The sequence below is a fragment of the Oncorhynchus masou genome, chromosome 31 (genome assembly GCF_036934945.1).
Source record: "Oncorhynchus masou masou isolate Uvic2021 chromosome 31, UVic_Omas_1.1, whole genome shotgun sequence".
Taxonomy (NCBI): domain Eukaryota; kingdom Metazoa; phylum Chordata; class Actinopteri; order Salmoniformes; family Salmonidae; genus Oncorhynchus; species Oncorhynchus masou.
The window spans coordinates 38,441,183-38,461,904 of NC_088242.1; the positions used below are offsets into that span (position 1 = coordinate 38,441,183).

The 20,722-nt window shown below is 41.9% G+C and overlaps 1 protein-coding gene across 2 annotated transcripts in view; it reads left to right on the plus strand.

Annotated features, from left to right (window-relative positions):
- Positions 1-20,722, plus strand: part of LOC135523921 (cadherin-related family member 1-like) — a 223,499-nt gene that overhangs the window by 142,224 nt on the left and 60,553 nt on the right. For both annotated transcript variants that reach the window (XM_064950944.1, XM_064950943.1), the window contains one exon: positions 9,978-10,130. In XM_064950944.1, the coding sequence (XP_064807016.1) occupies positions 9,978-10,130 (153 nt within the window). The remainder of the gene's footprint in view (positions 1-9,977; positions 10,131-20,722) is intronic.

The window sequence follows — 20,722 nt, forward strand, 5'->3', positions numbered from 1 at the left end:
CTATTGGAAGGCCTAGGAACTGCAATATGGGAGGTATTCCATTGATTTCCCCATAGACAGGCATTGTAAATGGTGTCACCCCCAAAAATTATTTTTTCCGGATAGATTTTCCTCTGGTTTTCGCCTGCTATAGCAGTTCTGTTATACTCACAGACATTATTTTAACAATTTTGGAAACTTTAGAGTGTTTTCTATCCAATACTACCAATTATATCCTAGCTTCTAGGCCTGTCAGTTTACTTTGGGAACCTCATTCATCCAAACTTCTGAATACTGCCCCCTATTCCGAAGAAGTTAATGTAATGATGGACTGTCGTTTCTCTTTGTTTATTTGAGCTGTTCTTGCCATAATATGGACTTGGTCTTTTACCAAATAGGGCTATCTTCTGTATACCTCCCCTACCTTGTCACAACACAACTGATTGGCTCAAGCCCCGGCCTGTTAGCTATCTGAATTGTCATGTCTTCAGCCCGCTGAGCTATTCACTCGACCCTTATTATCACTCGGATACACATGCTTTTCCCTAATGTCAATATTCCCTGTCCATAGTGATTATTGGCTTATTTCACTGTAGAGCCTCTAGCCCTAATCAATAAGCCTTAGCTAACCCTTTAGTTCCACCTCCCACACATGCAGTGACCTCCTAGAACATCTTCTGCTCCCAGCTGTGCCCTGGACACCATATGTGAATTGATTGCCCCATCTGTCTTCAGAGCTCGTGCTGTTAGGTGACCTAAACAGGAACATAATTAACACCCCGGCCATCCTTCAATCTAAACTTAATGCCCTCAATCTCGCACAAATTATCAATGAACCTACCAGGTACAACCCTAAATCTGTAAAAACGGGCACCCTCATAGATGCCATCCTAACCAACTTGCCCTCCAAATGTACCTCTGCTATCTTCAACCAGGATCTCAGTGATCACTGCCTCATTGCCTGCATCCGTAATGATTTCGGTCAAACGACCACCCCTCATCACTGTCAAATGCTCCCTAAAACACTTTGGCGAGCAGGCTTTTCTAATCGACCTGGTCCGGGTATCCTGGAAGGATATTGACCTCATTCCGTCAGTAGAGGAGCCTGATTATTCTTTAAAAGTGATTTCCTCACCATCTTAAATAAGCATGCCCCATTAAAAAAATGTAGAACCAGGAACAAATATAGCCCTTGGTTCACTCCAGACCTCACTGCCCTTGACCAGCACAAAACATCCTGTGGCATAGTGCATTAGCATCGAACAGGCCCCGCTACATTCAGCTTTATCGGAGTTAGGAACAAATATACACAGGCAGTTAGGAAAGCAAAGGCTGGCTTTTTCAAACAGACATTTGTATCCTGTAGCACAAACTCCAAAAGGTTCTGGGACACTAAAGTCCATGGAGAATAAGAGTACCTCCTCCCAGCTGCCTACTGCACTGAGGCTAGGAAACACTGTCACCACCGATAAATCCACGATAATTGAGAATTTCAACAAGCATTTTTCTACGGCTGGCAATGCTTTCCACCTGGCTACCCCAACAATCGACTACTATGACTACTAACCACAATATGACCACAACTACTGACCTAAACTACTGAACACAACTACTCACACCAAAACTATCATTCACAACTACTGACCACAACCACACATCCACTGACAACAACTACTGACCACAATAACACAACTACTGACAACAACCGCAGACCACAAAGCAAAACTACTGACCACCAAAACTACTGACGACAACCACTGATCTTAACCTCTGACCACAACCACACAACTACTGACCACAACCACACATATAGTAAACACAATCACATAAATACGGACCACAACTACTGACCATAACCAGATAACTACACCTACTAACCACACAACTACTGACCACAACCAAAACCACAACCACTGACCACAAACACATGACTATTGACCAAAATGACTGTAAAAACCACATAACTACTGACCACAACTAAAGCAAATACAAATAACTACTGGCCACGTAACACCAGACCATAACTACCAACTACAATGACTGACCACAGCCACACAACTACTGAACACAATTACTCACCACATAACTACAGACCATAACTACTGACCCGAACTACTGACCACAACCACACGACTACTGAGCACCCCTTCTGACGACACAATGGCTGACCACAACCACAACCACAACCACTGACCAAAAACATACAACTATTGACCACAACCACAACCAGCTGGCCACAAACACACAACTACTGACCACATAAATACTGATCAAGTACACCACTTCTAACCACACTTACTGAACCACACAACTACTGACCACAACCCCAATAACTGACCAAATCACACAACTACTGAAGACAACCACACAACTACTAACCACAACTACTGAAAACAACCACACAACTACTGAACACAATAACTGACCACAACTACTGAACACAACTATTGACTAAAACTATTAACCACACCTTCTGACCACAACCTCACAACTTCTGACCACAAACAGATATCTGACGACACAACTACTGACTATACAACTGACACAACTGACCACAACTGTTCCTCAAACAGTGGTTGATGCGTGTAGTGCAATATATGTTCTTATATGTATTTCTCAGCTGCTCATATTAAGCACAACTCTGCTATGAAACTGAAGTAGCATAAAAAAATGAACCAGCGGAAGTCATTATTTTTTTCCCCTGCCCCTGTTCCTGTCCCTGTTCCTGCCCAATGGGGCCATTGTAAATCAAAAGTAATTATACATATTAATAAAGACATGATTATATTGAGAATAGTCTGATGGGTGAAAATATGATCACTTGATTAGAGAACAAGGCAAGGAACAAAGCGCACGCTTTTTTGTGACTTTCTCAAATCGTTAATAGCCTACAGTCGCATCATGCAGCCCATATACTGTATGTTTTGATTACTAAGTCATTCTAAGGTTTGTATCATTCACAACTAAAGTTGCCAAAAAAATGTAAATCTAGTGTATAGGACCTGTTTCAATTGATCACTTTTACGCTCAACATAGCCACTTCATATGCACACTTGCTCCAGTATGAGAAAAATATCCTTTCTATTTTATCCAGCTAAGTTACATTATTTTAAATTATGATATTCTGACTATAAAATCAAATAATATAAAATAATGGCACGGGACTTATGAGCATATCTTGTCAGCTAAATGAACAAGCCTATAGCCTATGGCATGGCCCACAGCCAGATAACATACAGTAGGCCAACTCATATTCTGACACAGATATTATTGTTTAAAAAACAATGCCATTCGCGGCTGCTATGGGTTCTAAAAGGTTTAAACATGATTTTAGAATGACTATGTCATCTCTGTACCCCACCTCTGTACCCCACACAATTATCTGTAAGGTCCCTCAGTCGAGTAGTGAATTTCAAACACAGATTCAACCACAAAGACCAGGGAGGTTTTACAATACTTTGCAAAGAGGGGCACCTATTGGTAGAGGGGAAAAATAATTATCCCTTTGGGCATGGTAAAGTTATTAATTACTTTGGATGGTGCATCAATACACCCAGTCACTACAAAGATACAGGCATCCTTCCTAACTCAGTTGCTGGAAAGGATTTCACGATGAGGCCAATGGTGGCTATAAAACAGAAAACTGAGGATGGATCAACAACATTGTAGATACTCCACAATAGTAACATAAATGACAGAGTGACAAGAAGGAAGCCTGTACAGAATTTAAAAAAATACAGAACATGCATCCAGTTTGCAATAAGGCACAAAATTAAAACTGCAACAAATGTGGCATTTTTTAAAACTTGAATTCCTGATGACAAAGTGTTATGCTTGGGGCAAATCCAACACAACACATCACTGAGTACCAATTCATATTTTCTGTCATGGTGGTGGCTGCATCATGTTATGTGTATGCTTGTCATTGGCAAGGGATAGAGAACTTTTGGGGATAAAAAGAAACTGAATAAAAATAACCACAGACAAAATCCTAAAGGAAAACCTGCTTCAGTCTGCTTTCCAACAGACACTGGGAGACTAATTCACTTTTCACCAGGACAATAACTTATAACACTAGGCCAAATATACACTGGAGTTGTTTACCAAGATGACATTTAATGTTCCTGAGTGGCCTAGTTACAATTTTGACTTAAATCGTGTTGAAAATCTATGGCAAGACTTGAAAATGGCCGTCTAGCAATGATAATCAACCAACTTGACAGGGCTTGAAGAATTTAAAAAAAGAATAACATGCAAATATTGTACAATCCAGGTGAGCAAAGTTCTTATAGACTTACCCAGAAAGACTCACAGCTGTCATTTCTGCCAAAGGTGATTCTAATATTGACTCAGGGGTGTGAATACTTATGCAAATTAGATATCTCACCATGTCCAAAAGAGATTTAAATGGTTATCTAAATGTCACACCAGGGAATGCTTACACGAAACACGGCCCTTATTATAAGTGTTTCTGAAATTCACATTTCACCAGGACAGTAACCTTAAACACTAGACCAAATATACACTGGAGTTGTTTACGAAGACAACATTGAATGTTCCTGAATGGCCAAGTTATAGTTTTGACTTAAAGAAAGATTTACACGCATATCAAAATGTCACTCCAGGGAAAACCTACACGAAACACAGCCCTTATTTAAAGTGTTTCTAAAAGTCACTGTGGGAAAAATGAATCGTGGAAAAACTACTGGAACCTCTTCCTGTCCATGTTTGATATTCAGAATAATCCCAATGTCATATATGTCAAAAAGACACACCTGGATTCAGAATTTGACCGGATAAAACTCCAAATATGCATTAGAAATGGTCTGTATTCTCTAGAATACGTATAGTGGGGATTTTTTTGATACATCAGAAAAGCAGAACTTAATATTTGGTACAGAAACCTTTGTTTGCAATTACAGAGATCATACATTTCCTGTAGTTCTTGACCAGGTTTGCACACACTGCTGCAGGGATTTTGGCCCACTCCTCCATACAGACCTTCTCCAGATCCTTCAGGTTTCGGGGCTGTCACTGCACAATACGGCCTTTCAGCTCCCTCCAAAGATTATCTGTTGGGTTCAGGTCTGGAGACTGGCTAGGCCACTCCAGGACCTTGAGATGCTTCTTACAGAGCCACTCCTTAGTTGCCCTGGCTGTGTGTTTTGCGTCATTGTCATGCTAGAAATACCCAGCAACGGCCCGTCTTCAATGCTCCTACTGAGGGAAGGAGGTTGTTGGCCAAGATCTCACGATACATGGCCCCATCCATCCATCCTCCCCTCAATACGTTCCAGTCGTCCTGTCCCCTTTGCAGAAAAGCATCCCCAAAGAATGAAGTTTCCACCTCCATGCTTCACGGTTGGGATGGTGTTCTTGGGGTTGTAGTCATCCTTCTTCATCCTCCAAACACGGCGAGTGGAGTATAGACCAAAAAGCTCTATTTTTGTCTCATCAGACCACATGACCTCCCATTCCTCCTCTGGATCATCCAGATGGTCATTGGTAAACTTCAGACGGGCCTGGAAATGCGCTGGCTTGAGCAGGGGGACCTTACGTGCGCTGCAGGATTTTAATCCATGATGGTGTAGTGTGTTACTAATGGTTTTCTTTGAGACTGTGCTCCCAGCTCTCTTCAGGTCATTGACCAGGTCCTGCCGTGTAGTTCTAGGCTGATCCCTCACCTTCCTCATGATCATTGATGCCCCACGAGCTGAGATCTTGCATGGAGCCCCAGACCGAGGGTGATTGACCGTCATCTTGAACTTCTTCCATTTTCTAATAATTGTGCCAACAGTTGCCTTCTCACCAAGCTGCTTGCCTATTGTCCTATTGCTTGCCCATCCCAGCCTTGTGCAGGTCTACAATTTTATACCTGATGTCCTTACACAGCTCCCTGGTCTTGGCCATTGTGGAGACATTGGAGTCTGTTTGATTGAGTGTGTGGACAGGTGTCTTTTATACAGGTAACGAGTTCAAACAGGTGCAGTTAATACAGGTAATGAGTGGAGAACAGGGGGGATTCTTAAAGAAAATCTAACAGGTCTGTGAGAGCCGGAATTCTTACTGGTTGGTAGGTGATCAAATACTTATGTCATGCAATAAAATTACTTAAAAATCATACAATGTGATTTTCTGGATTTTTGTTTTAGATTCCATCTCTCACAGTTGAAGTGTACCTATGATAAAAATTACAGAACTCTACGTGCTTTGTAAGTGGGAAAACCTGCAAAATCGGCAGTGTATCAAATACTTGTTCTCCCCACTGTATATCGAAAACGTGTCAAGTAAAGATATCTCCTAAAATGGACCCTTTTCACACAGTGATATGTTGTGTTTGTCCCTACCGTTAGTGAAATTGTTGTACCTGTTTAAATGGGAAGTTCACTCATTTTTACATTTGGCTTACTTTCCACTCTTTCTGTTCTTGATCTCCCAAATGTTTATATACTGTATATATATCCAGTGGGGCAAAAAAAAATATTTAGTCAGCCACCAACTGTGCAAGTTCTCCCACTTAAAAAGATGAGAGAGGCCTGTCATTTTCATCATAGGTACACTATAACTATGACAGACAAAATGAGAAAAAAATTCGAGAAAATCACATTGTAGGATTTTTAATGAATTTATTTGCAAATTATGGTGGAAAATAAGTATTTGTATAAGTACAAACAAGCAAGATTTCTGGCTCTCACAGACCTGTAACTTCTTCTTTAAGACGCTCCTCTGTCTTCCACTTGTTACCTGTATTAATGGCACCTTTTTGACCTTGTTATCAGTATAAAATACACCTGTCCACAACCTCAAACAGTCACACTCCAAACTCCACTATGGCCAAGACCTAAGAGCTGTCAAAGGACACCAGAAACAAAATTGTAGACCTGTACCAGCCTGGAAAGATTGAATCTGCAATAGGTAAGCAGCTTGGTTTGAAGAAATCAACTGTGGGAACAATTATTAGGAAATGGAAGACATACAAGACCACTGATAATCTCCCTCGATCTGGGGCTCCACGCAAGATCTCACCCGTGGGGTCAAAATGATCACAAGAACGGTGAGCAAAAATCCCAGAACCACACGGTGGGACCTAGTGAATGATCTGCAGAGAGCTGGGACCAAAGTAACAAAGCCTACCATCAGTAACACACTACGCCGCCGGGGACTCAAATTCTGCAGTGTCAGACGTGTCCCCCTGCTTAAGCCAGTACATGTCCAGGCCCGTCTGAAGTTTGCTAGAGAGCATTTGGATGATCCAGAAGAAGTTTGGGAGAATGTCATATGGTCAGATGAAACCAAAATATAACTTTTTGGTAAAAACTCAACTTGTCGTGTTTGGAGGACAAAGAATGCTGAGTTGCATCCAAAGAATACCATACCTACTGTGAAGCATGGGGTTGGAAACATCATGCTCTGGGGCTGTTTTTCTGCAAAGGAACCAGGACGACTAATCCATGTAAAGGAAAGAATGAGTGGGGCCATGTATTGTGAGATTTTGAGTGAAAACCTCCTTCCATCAGCAAGGGCATTGAAGATGAAACATGGCTGGGTCTTTCAGCATGACAATGATCCCAAACACACCGACCGGGCAACAAAGGAGTGGCTTAGTAAGAAGCATTTCAAGGTCCTGGAGTGGCCTAGCCAGTCTCCAGATCTCAACCCCATAGAAAATCTTTGGAGGGAGTTGAAAGTCCGTGTTTCCCAGCAATAGCCCCAAAACATCACGGCTCTAGAGGAGATCTGCATGGAGGAATGGGCCAAAATACCAGCAACAGTGTGTGAAAACCTTGTGAAGACTTACAGAAAACGTTTGACCTCTTTCATTGCCAACAAAGGGTATATAACAAAGTATTGAGATAAACTTTTGTTTTTGACCAAATACTTAATTTCCACCATAATTTGCAAATAAATGTGATTTTCTGGATTTTTTTTCTCATTTTGTCTGTCATAGCTGAAGTGTACCTATGATGAAAATTACAGGCCTATCTCATCTTTTTAAGTGGGAGAACTTGCACAATTGGTGGCTGACTAAATACTTTTTTGCCCCACTGTATATACCAGTGGCCTGCCGTGGGCCTGGGGCCTGGACCTTCAGTGAAGTCCCACCCGAATTAATCCACCTCTTATTACCATCATTATGGTGCCATGGCTCTAGACACTATACATTTAGACAGAAACGCAGTATAACCAGGCGTTGCGTCACCTTGAAATTTACATTTTTATTCGGAGAATTGCAGGGGAAGAGTACAATACCTTTTCATTGTGCAGCTTCGTTGCCCTGCGCGCATGTTCGTTGAGCTGTAGATCCACTCGGGTGTCCCCAAAAGTTTTCAAAAGCACCATTGCTTGTAAGTGCCCAGCCGTACTTTGGTGTCTCTTTGCTGCCTTGGTTAGACAACTCAAGTTTGCAAAGCCATTGTGGCTCCAAACACCAAATCGATCACTTGCAAATAATAGGCATTCTCAGCAGTACAGTTTGCTGTGCTTCTCGGAGCCTGTGAGCCATTGATAGCGCTCGTAGTTGGAGCTTTGAAAGTGGCGAACAAACCCCTTTCCCGCCTGTGACAGGCTTTGTAGCATCGGCGTCGACCTCTCCTGACAATGTTTAACTTTTCTTGAAAAGTTTGTCTTGAGAATGGCATTATAATTATATCCTCGACCAAATCGATATCTTCTCCTTCCGCCATTGTGGGTTGAAAAAACAGCTTAGTAGTATGCAAAATAATTTGTTTATCAAATTCAGTTTCCTAGTTCTGAGATTCTGCATAGACCTGCCCATATAGGACCTGCCTCTCAATATTGGTAATCCAATCAAAAGACGTGCACGCACTACGCCTGCTAGCTGGCTCCTGTGTAACACTGGAGCCAGCCAGCAGGCGCACAATAGGCAACTCTAAAGCTGATTGGTTAACACAAAATTTTAATTTCCATTCACTTTAAGCTACAAGTGCCTGCACTGTTGATTCTGAAGGCCCGAGGGCAGATTTTAGACCCCTGGCAACACGTGATGGCTGAATATGATTGGATAAAAGATCTAACATAAAGACCAGCCCTCCAAATCTCAACCTGGGGCTGGAAGCAGTGCAACCAAGAGGAAAGCTATGAAATGAAGAGTATAACTCTTACTCTGGGGAATAATTTAAAACATATTTGTGGGAAAATATATTTTAAAAAAATTATATTCTGATGATGTTTAGGCCAGCAGAGAAGGCCTTGCTGGCCCTGACGGCCCACCACTGGTATATACATATATATATTATATATATATATATATATATATATATATATATATATATATATATATATATATATATATATATATATATAGACACACACAGTGCATTTGGAAAGTTTTCAGACCCCTAGATTGTTTCCACATTTTTTTACAGTACAGCCTTATTCTAAAATGGATTAAATTGTTTTTTTCCACCTCATCAATCTACACACAATACCCCATAATGACAAAACAAAAATAGTTTTTTAGAAATTTGGGCAAATGTATAAAAAAATATGAAATATCACATTTACATAAGTATTCAGACCCTTTACTTAGTACTTTGTTGAAGCACCTATGGCAGCGATTACTGCCTCAAATCTTCTTGGGTATGACGCTACAAGCTTGGCACATCTGTATTTGGGGAGTTTCTCTCATTCTTGTCTGCTAATCCTCTCCCGCTCTGTCAGGTTGGATGGGGAGTGTCGCTGCATAGCTATATTCAGGTCTCTCCAGAGATGTTTTATCGGGTTCAAGTCCGGGCACTAGCTGGGCCACTCAAGGACATTTCAAGACTTGTCTCGAAGCCATTCCTGCATTGTCTTGGCTGTGTGCTTAGGGTGGTTGTCTTGTTGGAAGGTGAACCTTGGCCCCAGTCTGAGGTCCTGAGTTCTCTGGAGCAGGTTTTCATCAAGGATCTCTCTGTACTTTGCACCATTCATCTTTCCCTTGATCCTGACCAGTCCCTGGGAGACCTAATGAATGTCTCTTGTGTTGTGTGCTGCAGGGGTCTAATGCTAAATTCAACCTCAGACTTGTTGGTCCTGGGCGGATGTTACGGGTGGTTCCCCAGACTGTGCTCAATGAGGCCCAGGTAACCATCTTAGTGGAGGACTCTGCTGACATGGACTATGAGAAATTCCATTTCCTCACCTTCAAGGTCTGTCTGTCTGTCTTTCTGTCTGTCTATCTGTCTGTGTTATAGTTGTCTTATGTCTCTACAAAATCCCACCACACTGCTATCTATACATTATTCACACATCTGATACCAGTAATTGCTTGATGATAAACAAAATCAATACAAATCTGAATCCACACAAGAGATTACATAGGACGCATTCACATATCCCCTTATGATTTGGATCCTCAAATCAAATCAAATGTATTTATAGAGCCCTTCTTACATCAGCTGATATCTCAAAGTGCTGAACATAAACCCAGCCTAAAACCCCAAACAGCAAGCAATGCAGGTGTAGAAGCACAGTGGCTAGGAAAAACTCCCTAGAAAGGCCAAAACCTAGAAAGAAACCGAGAGAGTAACCAGGCTATGAAGCCAGTCCTCTTCTGGCTGTGCCGGGTGGAAATTATAACAGAACATGGCCAATATGTTCAAATGTTCATAAATGACCAACATGGTCAAATAATAATAATCACAGTAGTTGTTGAGGGTGCAGCAAGTCAGCACTTCAGGAGTAAATGTCAGTTGGCTTTTCATAGCCGATCATTAAGAGTATCTCTACCGCTCCTGCTGTCTCTAGATCGTTGAAAACAACAGGTCTGGGACAGGTTGCAAGTCCGGTGAACAGGTCAGGGTTCCATAGCCGCAGGCAGAACAGTTGAAACTGGAGCCGCATGGCCAGGTGGACTGGGGACAGCAAGGAGTCATCATGGCAGGTAGTCCTGAGTCATGGTCTTAGGGCTCAGGTCCTCCAAGAGAGCAAAAGAAAGAGAGAAAGAGAGAATTAGAGAGAACATACTTAAATTCACACAGGACATCGGATAAGAAAGGAGAAGTACACCAGATATAACAAACTGACCCTAGCCCCCCGACACAAACTACTGCAGCATAAATACTGGAGGCTGAGACAGGAGGGGTCAGGAGAGACACTGTGGCCCCATCTGATGATACCACCGGACAGGGCCAAACAGGAAGGATATTACCCCAACCCCCCCCCCCCCCCCACACACACACACACACACACACACACACACACACACACACACACACACACACCGCTAGAGGGATATCTTCAGCCACCAACTTACCATCCTGAGACAAGGCCGAGTATAGCCCACAAAGATCTCCGCCACGGCACAACCCAAGGGGGGGCGCCAACCCAGACAGGAATTTTTTTTAGAGGCAGAGAATCCCAGTGGAGAGAGGGGAACCGGCCAAGCAGAGACAGCAAGGGCGGTTCGTTACTCCAGAGCCTTTCCGTTTACCTTCACACTCCTGGGCCAGACTACACTCAATCATATGACCCACTGAAGAGATGAGTCTTCATTAAAGACTTAAAGGTTGAGACTGAGTCTGCGTCTCTCACATGGGTAGGCAGACCATTCCATAAAAATGGAGCTCTATAGGAGAAAGCCCTGCCTCCAGCTGTTTGCTTAGAAATTCTAGGGACAATTAGGTGGCCTGCGTCTTGTGACCGTAGTGTACGTGTAGGTATGTACGGCAGGACCAAATCTGGAAAGATGGGTAGGAGCAAGACCATGTAATGCTTTGTAGGTTAGCAGTAAATCCTTGAAATCAGCCCTTGCCTTAACTGGAAGCCAGTGTAGGGAGGCTAGCACTGAAGTAATATTATCAATTTTTTGTGTTCTAGTCAGGATTCTAGCAGCCGTATTTAGCACTAACATAACTTAAGGGAACATTTTGACATTCGCCATATGGTTAGTGGGAAAGTCCATATTGCAAATGTACGGTCCCTTACTAGACGTCCGAAAACATTTGTAAAATTCGGGGACGGCGTCGGGCCGAGCGGCAGGGCCGGACCTACCGGGAAGTAATCAAATGAACTTTGTCGGACATTCGGTTTTCGTTTTATAAAATAATCACATTTTGGTCATTTTTCAGCTATCCCGGAAAATCCCACAAGAGGGCATAAGCAATCATATTGCAATTTGACAAAACATCACGAATCACGACGGGGCCTTATCTCGAAAACTGAAAATATTTCGAAGCCGAAACTTGGTGAGCATAGGCTTGGCATAATGGGCAGTTGACCCCGAACAAGATGTCGTCTAGGCCTCAACGGTTTTTGAGTTATGGCCATTTTTCTGGGATTAAAGGTCCAAAATGAAAATAGAGAAATTATTTTTCCACTTCACGTCAAAGTCAAGGAGCCTCCGGTGTCAATAAAAAAAAAAATCTGCCATTTATCTATCGTCATTTAAGAGAAATCGTACAATGACAGATTGGTGATGTTCAAAGATAGGTGTTTTTTCTTTCAACAGTTACAGATCCAGTTGCAGGGTGTTCATACAAATATTTTTAAAGTGTGCTGCGGAGCTCTGCGAGATTTTCTGAAATAACACACACTCACTAAACCCTCCGTAAATAACTCAGTTCTTAACGTAAAGACTTAAAACTCAGGATTCTGTAAAGGCATACCCCAATGAGGATATGAGTTTATTTATAGCTTCCTGTGCCAACAGGAAGTGCCTTAAATAGTGTCATAGTGGCTGTATCCAAGGGTTAAGAAGGTCAGATCTTTTCAAAACTTCATATGTGTGATTAGGCAACCCTCCTGAACTGTAAAATCAGTCATTTCTCCCAACAGATGTCAAAGAAAAGCTCTCACACACACACACAGCAAGGATGGAGTGACAAAGTGTGGTGCTTAAAGACACAGAGAGCAGGCAATGGCATTACCATAATCTCTAGGCCGTGCCGAGTTCAACGAGATATCCCGCTTGACCGTAGCTCGCTCGGTCTAAGCGCAGCGACCATTAGAAAAGTAGGCCCAAAATGAAGCCGGCACCACAATGTCATTTGCTTTTGGGTGACAGTGAGAGAACCGTTAGGGTGAGAAACACAATTCGACCTCTGGAACGTTCCTAAGGTCCTCTCGATCCGTGCAAGCCTAACCTTGACCGTGTGGCATTAACCCTTCACAGTTAAAATAAGGTGTTTACATCAAACAGTTTGCATTGACTTCTCTCCCCATAGGAATACATTGCCTGCACCCCTAAATTCAACCTGAAGCCTATATGGGTTATGAATGCCGTATGAACCTGTCTTCTATGACAGTCCATCAGGCTAGTATGAGGTCTACCTGTGTTGATTCTAAGCTTCCTGGACCAACCGGAAGTGCTTAAAATCACCCTAAAAGTGTATATCCATACCCTGCCTGCAATTTGATAGACATAGTGCATTGAACCCTGTGTAAATCAGTCAATTCTTAACGTAAAGACTTCAAACTCAGGATTCTGTAAAAGCACACCCCAATGAGGATATGTGTTGACTTATCTGTGCCAACCGGAAGTGACATAATTGGTGTCTCAGGGGCTGTTTGGAAGGGTTAAAAAAATCAGATCTGTCCAAAACTTCATATGTGTGATTAGGCAACCCCCATGAACTGTAAATCGGTCATTTTCCCCATAAAAATTCAAAGGAAAACTAAATCACACAGATACACAACTTGGAAGGAGGGAAGTATTGGGGTGCGTAGAGACTGACAGTGCATCCAATAGTTAGCTTTGTTCGAGCTAAAAAAGAACCGTCAGACCTAGAGTTCCGAAACTTCAGAAACCTGTTCTAGACCTCAGGTCGATAGTGCGTGGTGAGTTAGGTGGCTCTAGAAGGTTCTCGGACCGAGAAACAGCCTCGTACATTTGCAATGACTTCAATTCATTTTGACCATTACGAAAATGGCGACATTTAGAAAAGTCTCAGAGACACAAGACTAGGTGCATTGAAACCGGCTCGGCCCATAGAGACGGACCCCAAAGTTTCTGTCCGATAGCTCATTCAAGGACTCCATAGTAAGGCATGGAAAAAAATTGGATTTTCAGCACCAATTAGGGTTTTACTCGGGCAACGAATGCCCTATTGAGCCGAAACTCGGGATTCGGGGTCGCCTCACATAGGCCTACATATAATGTCCGAACTGGACCCGCAGCTAGAACGTAACTATGTGTTTTACGTTTTTATTATGTTTTAAACTAAAGGCGCTATGAATTATGGGCCTGCTCTGACATATGTGATAGTTGGCTTCTAAATGAGTTGGAAAAAGTGGGTTTGGTGTCAATTGGTATCAGTTTGGTGTCAGAATGACATCTAATTGACTGATGGACACTGACTTGCTAGTTGACTTTTGTGCATTTGCAATATGTTTAAACGGAGAGGGACCATCACCAAAATGGCATTCTGAAATCAACACAAAAAATGGCATCACCATAGTCTCCAGACTGTGTCGAGTACAACGAGACGCCCCGCTTGAACGTAGCTCGCTCGGTCTGAGCGCAGCGACCATGAGAAAAGTAGGCCCAAAATGAAGCCTGCACCACAACGTCATTTGCTTTTGGGTGACAGCGGCGGAACCGTTAGGTTTAGAAGGACAATTCAAACACAGGAATGTTCCTAAGGTCCTCCCGATCTGTGCAAGCCTAACCTTGACCGTGTGGCATTAACCCTTACCTGTTAAAAGAAGGTGTTTACATCAAACAGTTTGCATTGACTTCTCTCCCCATAGGAATACATTGCCTGCACCTCTAAATTCAACCTGAAGCCTATGTGGGTTATGAATGCCTTATGAACCTGTCTTCTATGACAGTCCATCAGACCACTATGAGGTCTACCAGTGTCAATTCTAAGCTTCCTGAAGCAACCGGAAGTGTTGAAAATCACCCTAAAAGTGTTTTGATTCACATAACCTGTCATTAGGAAAATCACTGTATTCAAACCTGTGTAGATCAGTCAATTCTTAACTTAAAGACTTAAAACTCAGGATTCTGTAAGTGGCTATGTCAATCAAGACATGTGTTTACTTATAGCTTCCTGTGCAAACCGGAAGTGCCTTTAATTGCGTCACACTGTCTGTTTTGAAGGGTTAGAAAAGTCACATCTCTCCAAAACTTCATATGTGTGACTAGGTAACCCTCCTGAACTGTAAATCAGTCATTTCACCCAGCAGATGTCAAAGAAAAGCTCTCTCACACACACACAGCAAGGATGGAGTAAAAAAGTGCGGTACCTAAAGACACAGAGAGCGGGTAATGGCATAAACATAATCACTAGGCCGTGCCGAGTTCAATGAGATATCCCACTTGACCGTAGCTCGCTCGGTCTGAGAGCAGCGAGCATTAGAAAAGTAGGCCCAAAATGAAGCCTGCACCACAACGTCATTTGATTTTGGGTGACAGCGGCGGAACCGTTAGGTTTAGAAAGACAATTCAACCACAGGAATGTTCCTAAGGTCCTTCCAATCCGTGCAAGCCTAAATTTGACCGTGTGGCATTAACCCTTAACAGTAAAACAGTTTTTTTTTATCTCATAGAATACAATGATATCTCTCCCCATAGGAATACATTGCCTGCTCCCATAAATTCAACCTGGAGCTTATATGGGTTATGAATGCCGTATGAACCTGTCTTCGGTACCAGTCCATCAGGCCACTATAAGGTCTACCTGTGTTGATTCTAAGCTTCCTGGACCAACCGGAAGTGGTTAAAATCGCCCTAAAAGTGTATACCCATACCCTGCCTGCAGTTTGATAGACATAGTGCATTCAACCCTGTGTAAATCAGTCAATTGTTAACGTAAAGACTTAAAACTCAGGATTCTGTAATAGAATACCCCAATGAGGATGTGTGTTGAGTTATAGCTTCCTGTGCCAACCGGAAGTGCCATAATTGGTGTCTCATGGGCTGTTTCGAGGGGTTAAAAAATCCGATCTTTCCAAAACTTCATATATGTGATTAGGCAACCCCCATGAACTGTAAATCAGTCATTTTTCCCATAAAATTTCAAAGGAAAACTAAATCACACACACACACAGCTTGGAAGGAGGGACCCATTGGGGTGCGTAGAGACATACACTCCCTGCATTAGTTAACCTTGTTGGAACTTTTAAAGAACCATCAGACCTAGAGTTCCGAAACTTTAGAATCCTGTTCTAGACCTCAGGTCGATAGTGCGTGGTGAGTTACGTCACTCTAGAAGGTTCTCGGACCGAGAAACAGCCTCGTACATTTGCAATGACTTCAATTAATTTTTGCATCACGAAAATGTCGACATTTAGAAATGTCTCAGAGTCACAGGACTAGGTGCATTGTGACCGTCTCGGCCCATAGAGCTGCGGGTCCGATAGCTCATTCAAGGACCCCGTAGCAAGTCATGGAAAAAAGTGGATTTTCAGCAACAATTAGGGTTTTACTCAGACACCAAATGACCTATCGAGCCGAAACTTGGGATTCGGGGTCGCCTCAGCTAGGCCTACACATAACACAAGAAATGGACCCGCAGCTAGAACGTAACTACGTGTTTTATGTTTTTATTATGGTTTGAACCGAAGGCATTGTGAATTTTGGGCCAGCTCTGAAGTATGTGATAGTTGGCTACTAAACGAGTTGGGAAAAGTGGGTTTGGTGTCAGTTTGTATCAGTTTGGAGTCAGAATGATATCTAATTGACTGATGGACGGTGACTTGCTGGTGACTCTTGTCCATTTGCAATATGTTTAACCTCTTACACTTATGGTGGCGCTATTTCATTTTTGGAAGAAAAACGTTCCCGTTTTAAACAAGATATTTTGTCACAAAAAGATGCTCGACTATGCATATAATTGCTACTGTTCGAAAGAAAACACTCTGACGTGTCCAGAAATACAAATATCTTCTCTGTGCGTGCCCTTTAACGTGAGCTTCAGGCAAAACCAAGATGACTTGGCATCCAGGAAATGACAAGGATTTTTGAGGCTCTGTCTTTCATGATCTCCTTATATGGCTGTGAACGCAAGAGGAATGAGTCTGCCCTTTCTGTCGTTTCCCCAAGGTGTCTGCAGCATTGTGACGTATTTGTAGGCAGATCGTTGGAAGATTGACCATAAGAGACCACATTTACCACGTGTCCGCCCGGTGTCCTGCGCCGAAATTGGTGCGCAAAAGTCACCTGCCAGTATTTTTCCATGGGGCACAGAGAGAGAAGCAAGCTTCCATGAACTGCATGTCAATGAAGAGATATGTGAAAAAACACCTTGAGGATTGATTCCAAACAACGTTTGCCATGTTTCGGTCGATATTATGTAGTTAATCCGGAAAAGGTTTCACGTTGTAGGTGACTGCATTTTCGGTTCGTTTCGGTAGCCAGGCGCAATGTAGAAAACGGAACGATTTCTCCTACACACAGACGCTTTCAGGAAACACTGCGCATTTGGTATGTGGCTGGGAGTCTCCTCATTGAAAACATCAGAAGCTCTTCAAAGGTAAATGATTTTATTTATTTGGTTATCTGGCTTTTGTGAAAATGTTGCGTGCTACATGCTACACAAAATGCTATGCTAGCTTTGCATACTCTTACACAAATTAGTCAATTTCTATGGTTCAAAAGCATATTTTGAAAATCTGAGATGACAGTGTTGTTAAGAAAAGGCTAAGCTTGAGAGCAAACGCATTATTTTAATTTTATTTGCGATTTTCAGAAATCGTTAACGTTGCGTTATGCTAATGAGCCTGAGGCTTAGTCACAATCCCGGATCCGGGATGGGGAGTTTCAAGAGGTTAAACAGTGAGGTACCATCACCAAAAGTGACCTTCTGAAATCAACCCTAACGAGTGATGGAGAGGTACCAGAATCACTGCCCAGCCATCCCGAGTTCATCGGGCCAGTCAATTTTGCATTCCTGCACGATTTTTATAGCATGACAAATTCGTGATGGTGAATGCCCATTGAACCATATTGCAAATGCACAGTGACTTTGCAAAGTGAGAAAACATAAACAAATGGACATAATGAAATCAACACAACTATCACTGCCAGGCCATCCTGTGTTCATCAGGCCAGTCAATTTTGCATTTCTGCATGATTTTTGAGCATGACAAATTCGTGATGGTAAATGCCCATTGAACCATATTGCAAATGCACGTGCATTTGCAATATGATTCAATAGTGAAAAAAACATCACCAAATGGACATGATGAAATCAACACCACGAGTGATGGAAAGGAACAACAATCACTGCTCGGCCATGCCGAGTTCATCAGGCCAGTCAATTTTGCATTTCTGCAGGATTTTTGAGCATGTCAAATATCTTATGACACTTGGCCCCCACAAAACATATGCCTTATGCACAAGTAAAAAAAAATGATAATAAAATATGACTAAAGTATGTTGATACAGTTCTTATACGTGTGTAATTGACACAAAATTTTAAAGAATTTCGAAAAACGGTCCAGAAAGCACTTTTTAAGGGTGTGTGAAGTTTTTTATATAATTTTACTATTTGACTTTTGACTTCCTATGAAATCATATTCCAAATGGAGAAAACATATGCCTAATGCACAAGTAAAAAATAAATACAAATTATGATAATAAAATACGACTAAAGTATGTTGATACAGTTCTTATACGTGTGTAATTGACACAAAATTAGAAAGAATTTCGAAAAACGGTCCAGAAAGCACTTTTTTAGGGGTGTGTGAAGTTTATGAAGTTTTACAATTTTTGACTTTTGACTTTTGTCTTCCTATGAAATCATATTGCAAATGGACAAAACATCTGCCTTATGCGCAAGTAATTAAAAACAAATTATGATAATAAAATTGGACAAAAGTATATTCATACAGTTCTTACACATGTGTAATTGACAAAAAAAGCAAAAGAATTTCAAAAAACGGTCCAGAAAGCACTTTTTTAAGGGGTGATAAGTTTTTGACAAAAAATTCATTTTTTCAAAATTTGGCTTTTGGATGTTGACTTGGGGTCCATTTCCAATATGAAAAACCACGGTGGAGCGCACACACCACCTGTTGGATTTTTGAAGTGTTACAACTGGCAATTGCCATATGGCATTTGAAATACATTTTGCATGAATCAACATCGAATTGGGTGGTATTGGACACCGTGTATATGTTTGCCCTATGCCAATGTTTTCCCATTAATTTTTGTCCATTTCAGGGGGGTATTCCCTTACTGAAGTTTATTTAGTGCTTTATCCGGGTAGCCGGAAAGTAAAGCATTGCAGTCGTCTAACCTAGAAGTAACAAAAGCATGGATAAATTTTTCTGCATCATTTTTGGACAGAAAGTTGCTGATTTTTGCAATGTTATGTAGATGGAAAAAGCTGTCCTTGATATGTTCGTAAAAAGAGAGGTCAGGGTCCAGAGTAACGCTGAGGTCCTTCATAGTTTTATTTGAGACGACTGTACAACCATCAAGATTAATTGTCAGATTCAACAGAATATCTCTTTGTTTCTTGGGACCGAGAACAAGCATCTCTGTTTTGTCCAAGTTTAAAAGTAGAACGTTTGCAGCCGTCCACTTCCTCATATCTGAAACACAGGCTTCTAGCAATGTCAATTTTCACCATGTCTTCACCATGTTTCATTGAAATGTACAGCTGTGTGTCATCCACATAGCAGTGAAAGTTAACATTATGTTTTCGAATGACATCCCCAAGATGTAAAATATATAGTGAAAACAATAGTGGCCCTAAAACGGAACCTTGAGGAACACCGAAATGTACAGTTGATTTGTCAGAGGCCAAACCATTCACAGAGACATACTGATGTCTTTCCGACAGATACAATCTAAACCAGGCCAGAACTTGTCCGTGCAGACCAATTTGGGTTCCCAATCTCTCTAAAAGAATGTGGTGATCGATGGTATCAAAAGCAGCACTAAGGTCCAGGATAGGACAGATGCAGAGCCTCGGTCTGACGCCATTAAAAGGTCATTTACCACCTTCACAAGTGCAGACTCAGTGCTATGGTGGGGTCTAAAACCAGACTGAAGCATTTCGTATACATTGTTTGTCAGGAAGGCAGTGAGTTGCTGCGCAACAGCTTTTTCTAAAATGTTTGAGAGGAATGGAAGATTCGATATAGGCCAATAGTTTTTTAGCTTTTCTGGGTCAGGGTTTGGCTTTTTCAAGAGAGGCTTTATTACTGCCACTTTTAGTGAGTTTGGTACACATCCGGGGGATAGAGAGACATTATTATGTTCAACATAGGAGGGCCAAGCACAGGAAGCAGCTCTTTCAGTAGTTTAGTTGGAATAGGGTTCAATATGCAGCTTGAAGACTTAGAGGCCATTATTATTTTCATCATTGTGTCAAGAGATATAGTACTAAAACACTTGAGTGTCTCTCTTGATCCTAGGTCCTGGCAGAGTTGCGCAGACTCAGGACAACTGAGCTTTGGGGGAATATGCAGATTTAAAGAGGAGTCCGTAATTTACTTTCTAATGATCATGAATTTATTACTGCTGAAGTGAAATCCATCCTCACTAGGGGAATGCTGCTGGATCCTGGAGCATTTGGTACCCTGAACTGTGCTATAAAGTATGTATGAAACACAAACTAACCTTGGCTGAAACGAATCCTGCGTGAGTAGCAGGTCTAAGATCCAGGACCAGAGTACCAGGCATTCTCACAAACGCTCCAGGAACCGAACAATTGTAGACAATTTAATTTGTGAAAATGCTCATAGTTGTGAAATTCACGTGTGATGCATGTACTGTTTGCTGCTGAGTGGGATGATGAACATCAATATTTTTGATGCATACCCGTAAATGGGTGTGATCGGTCTA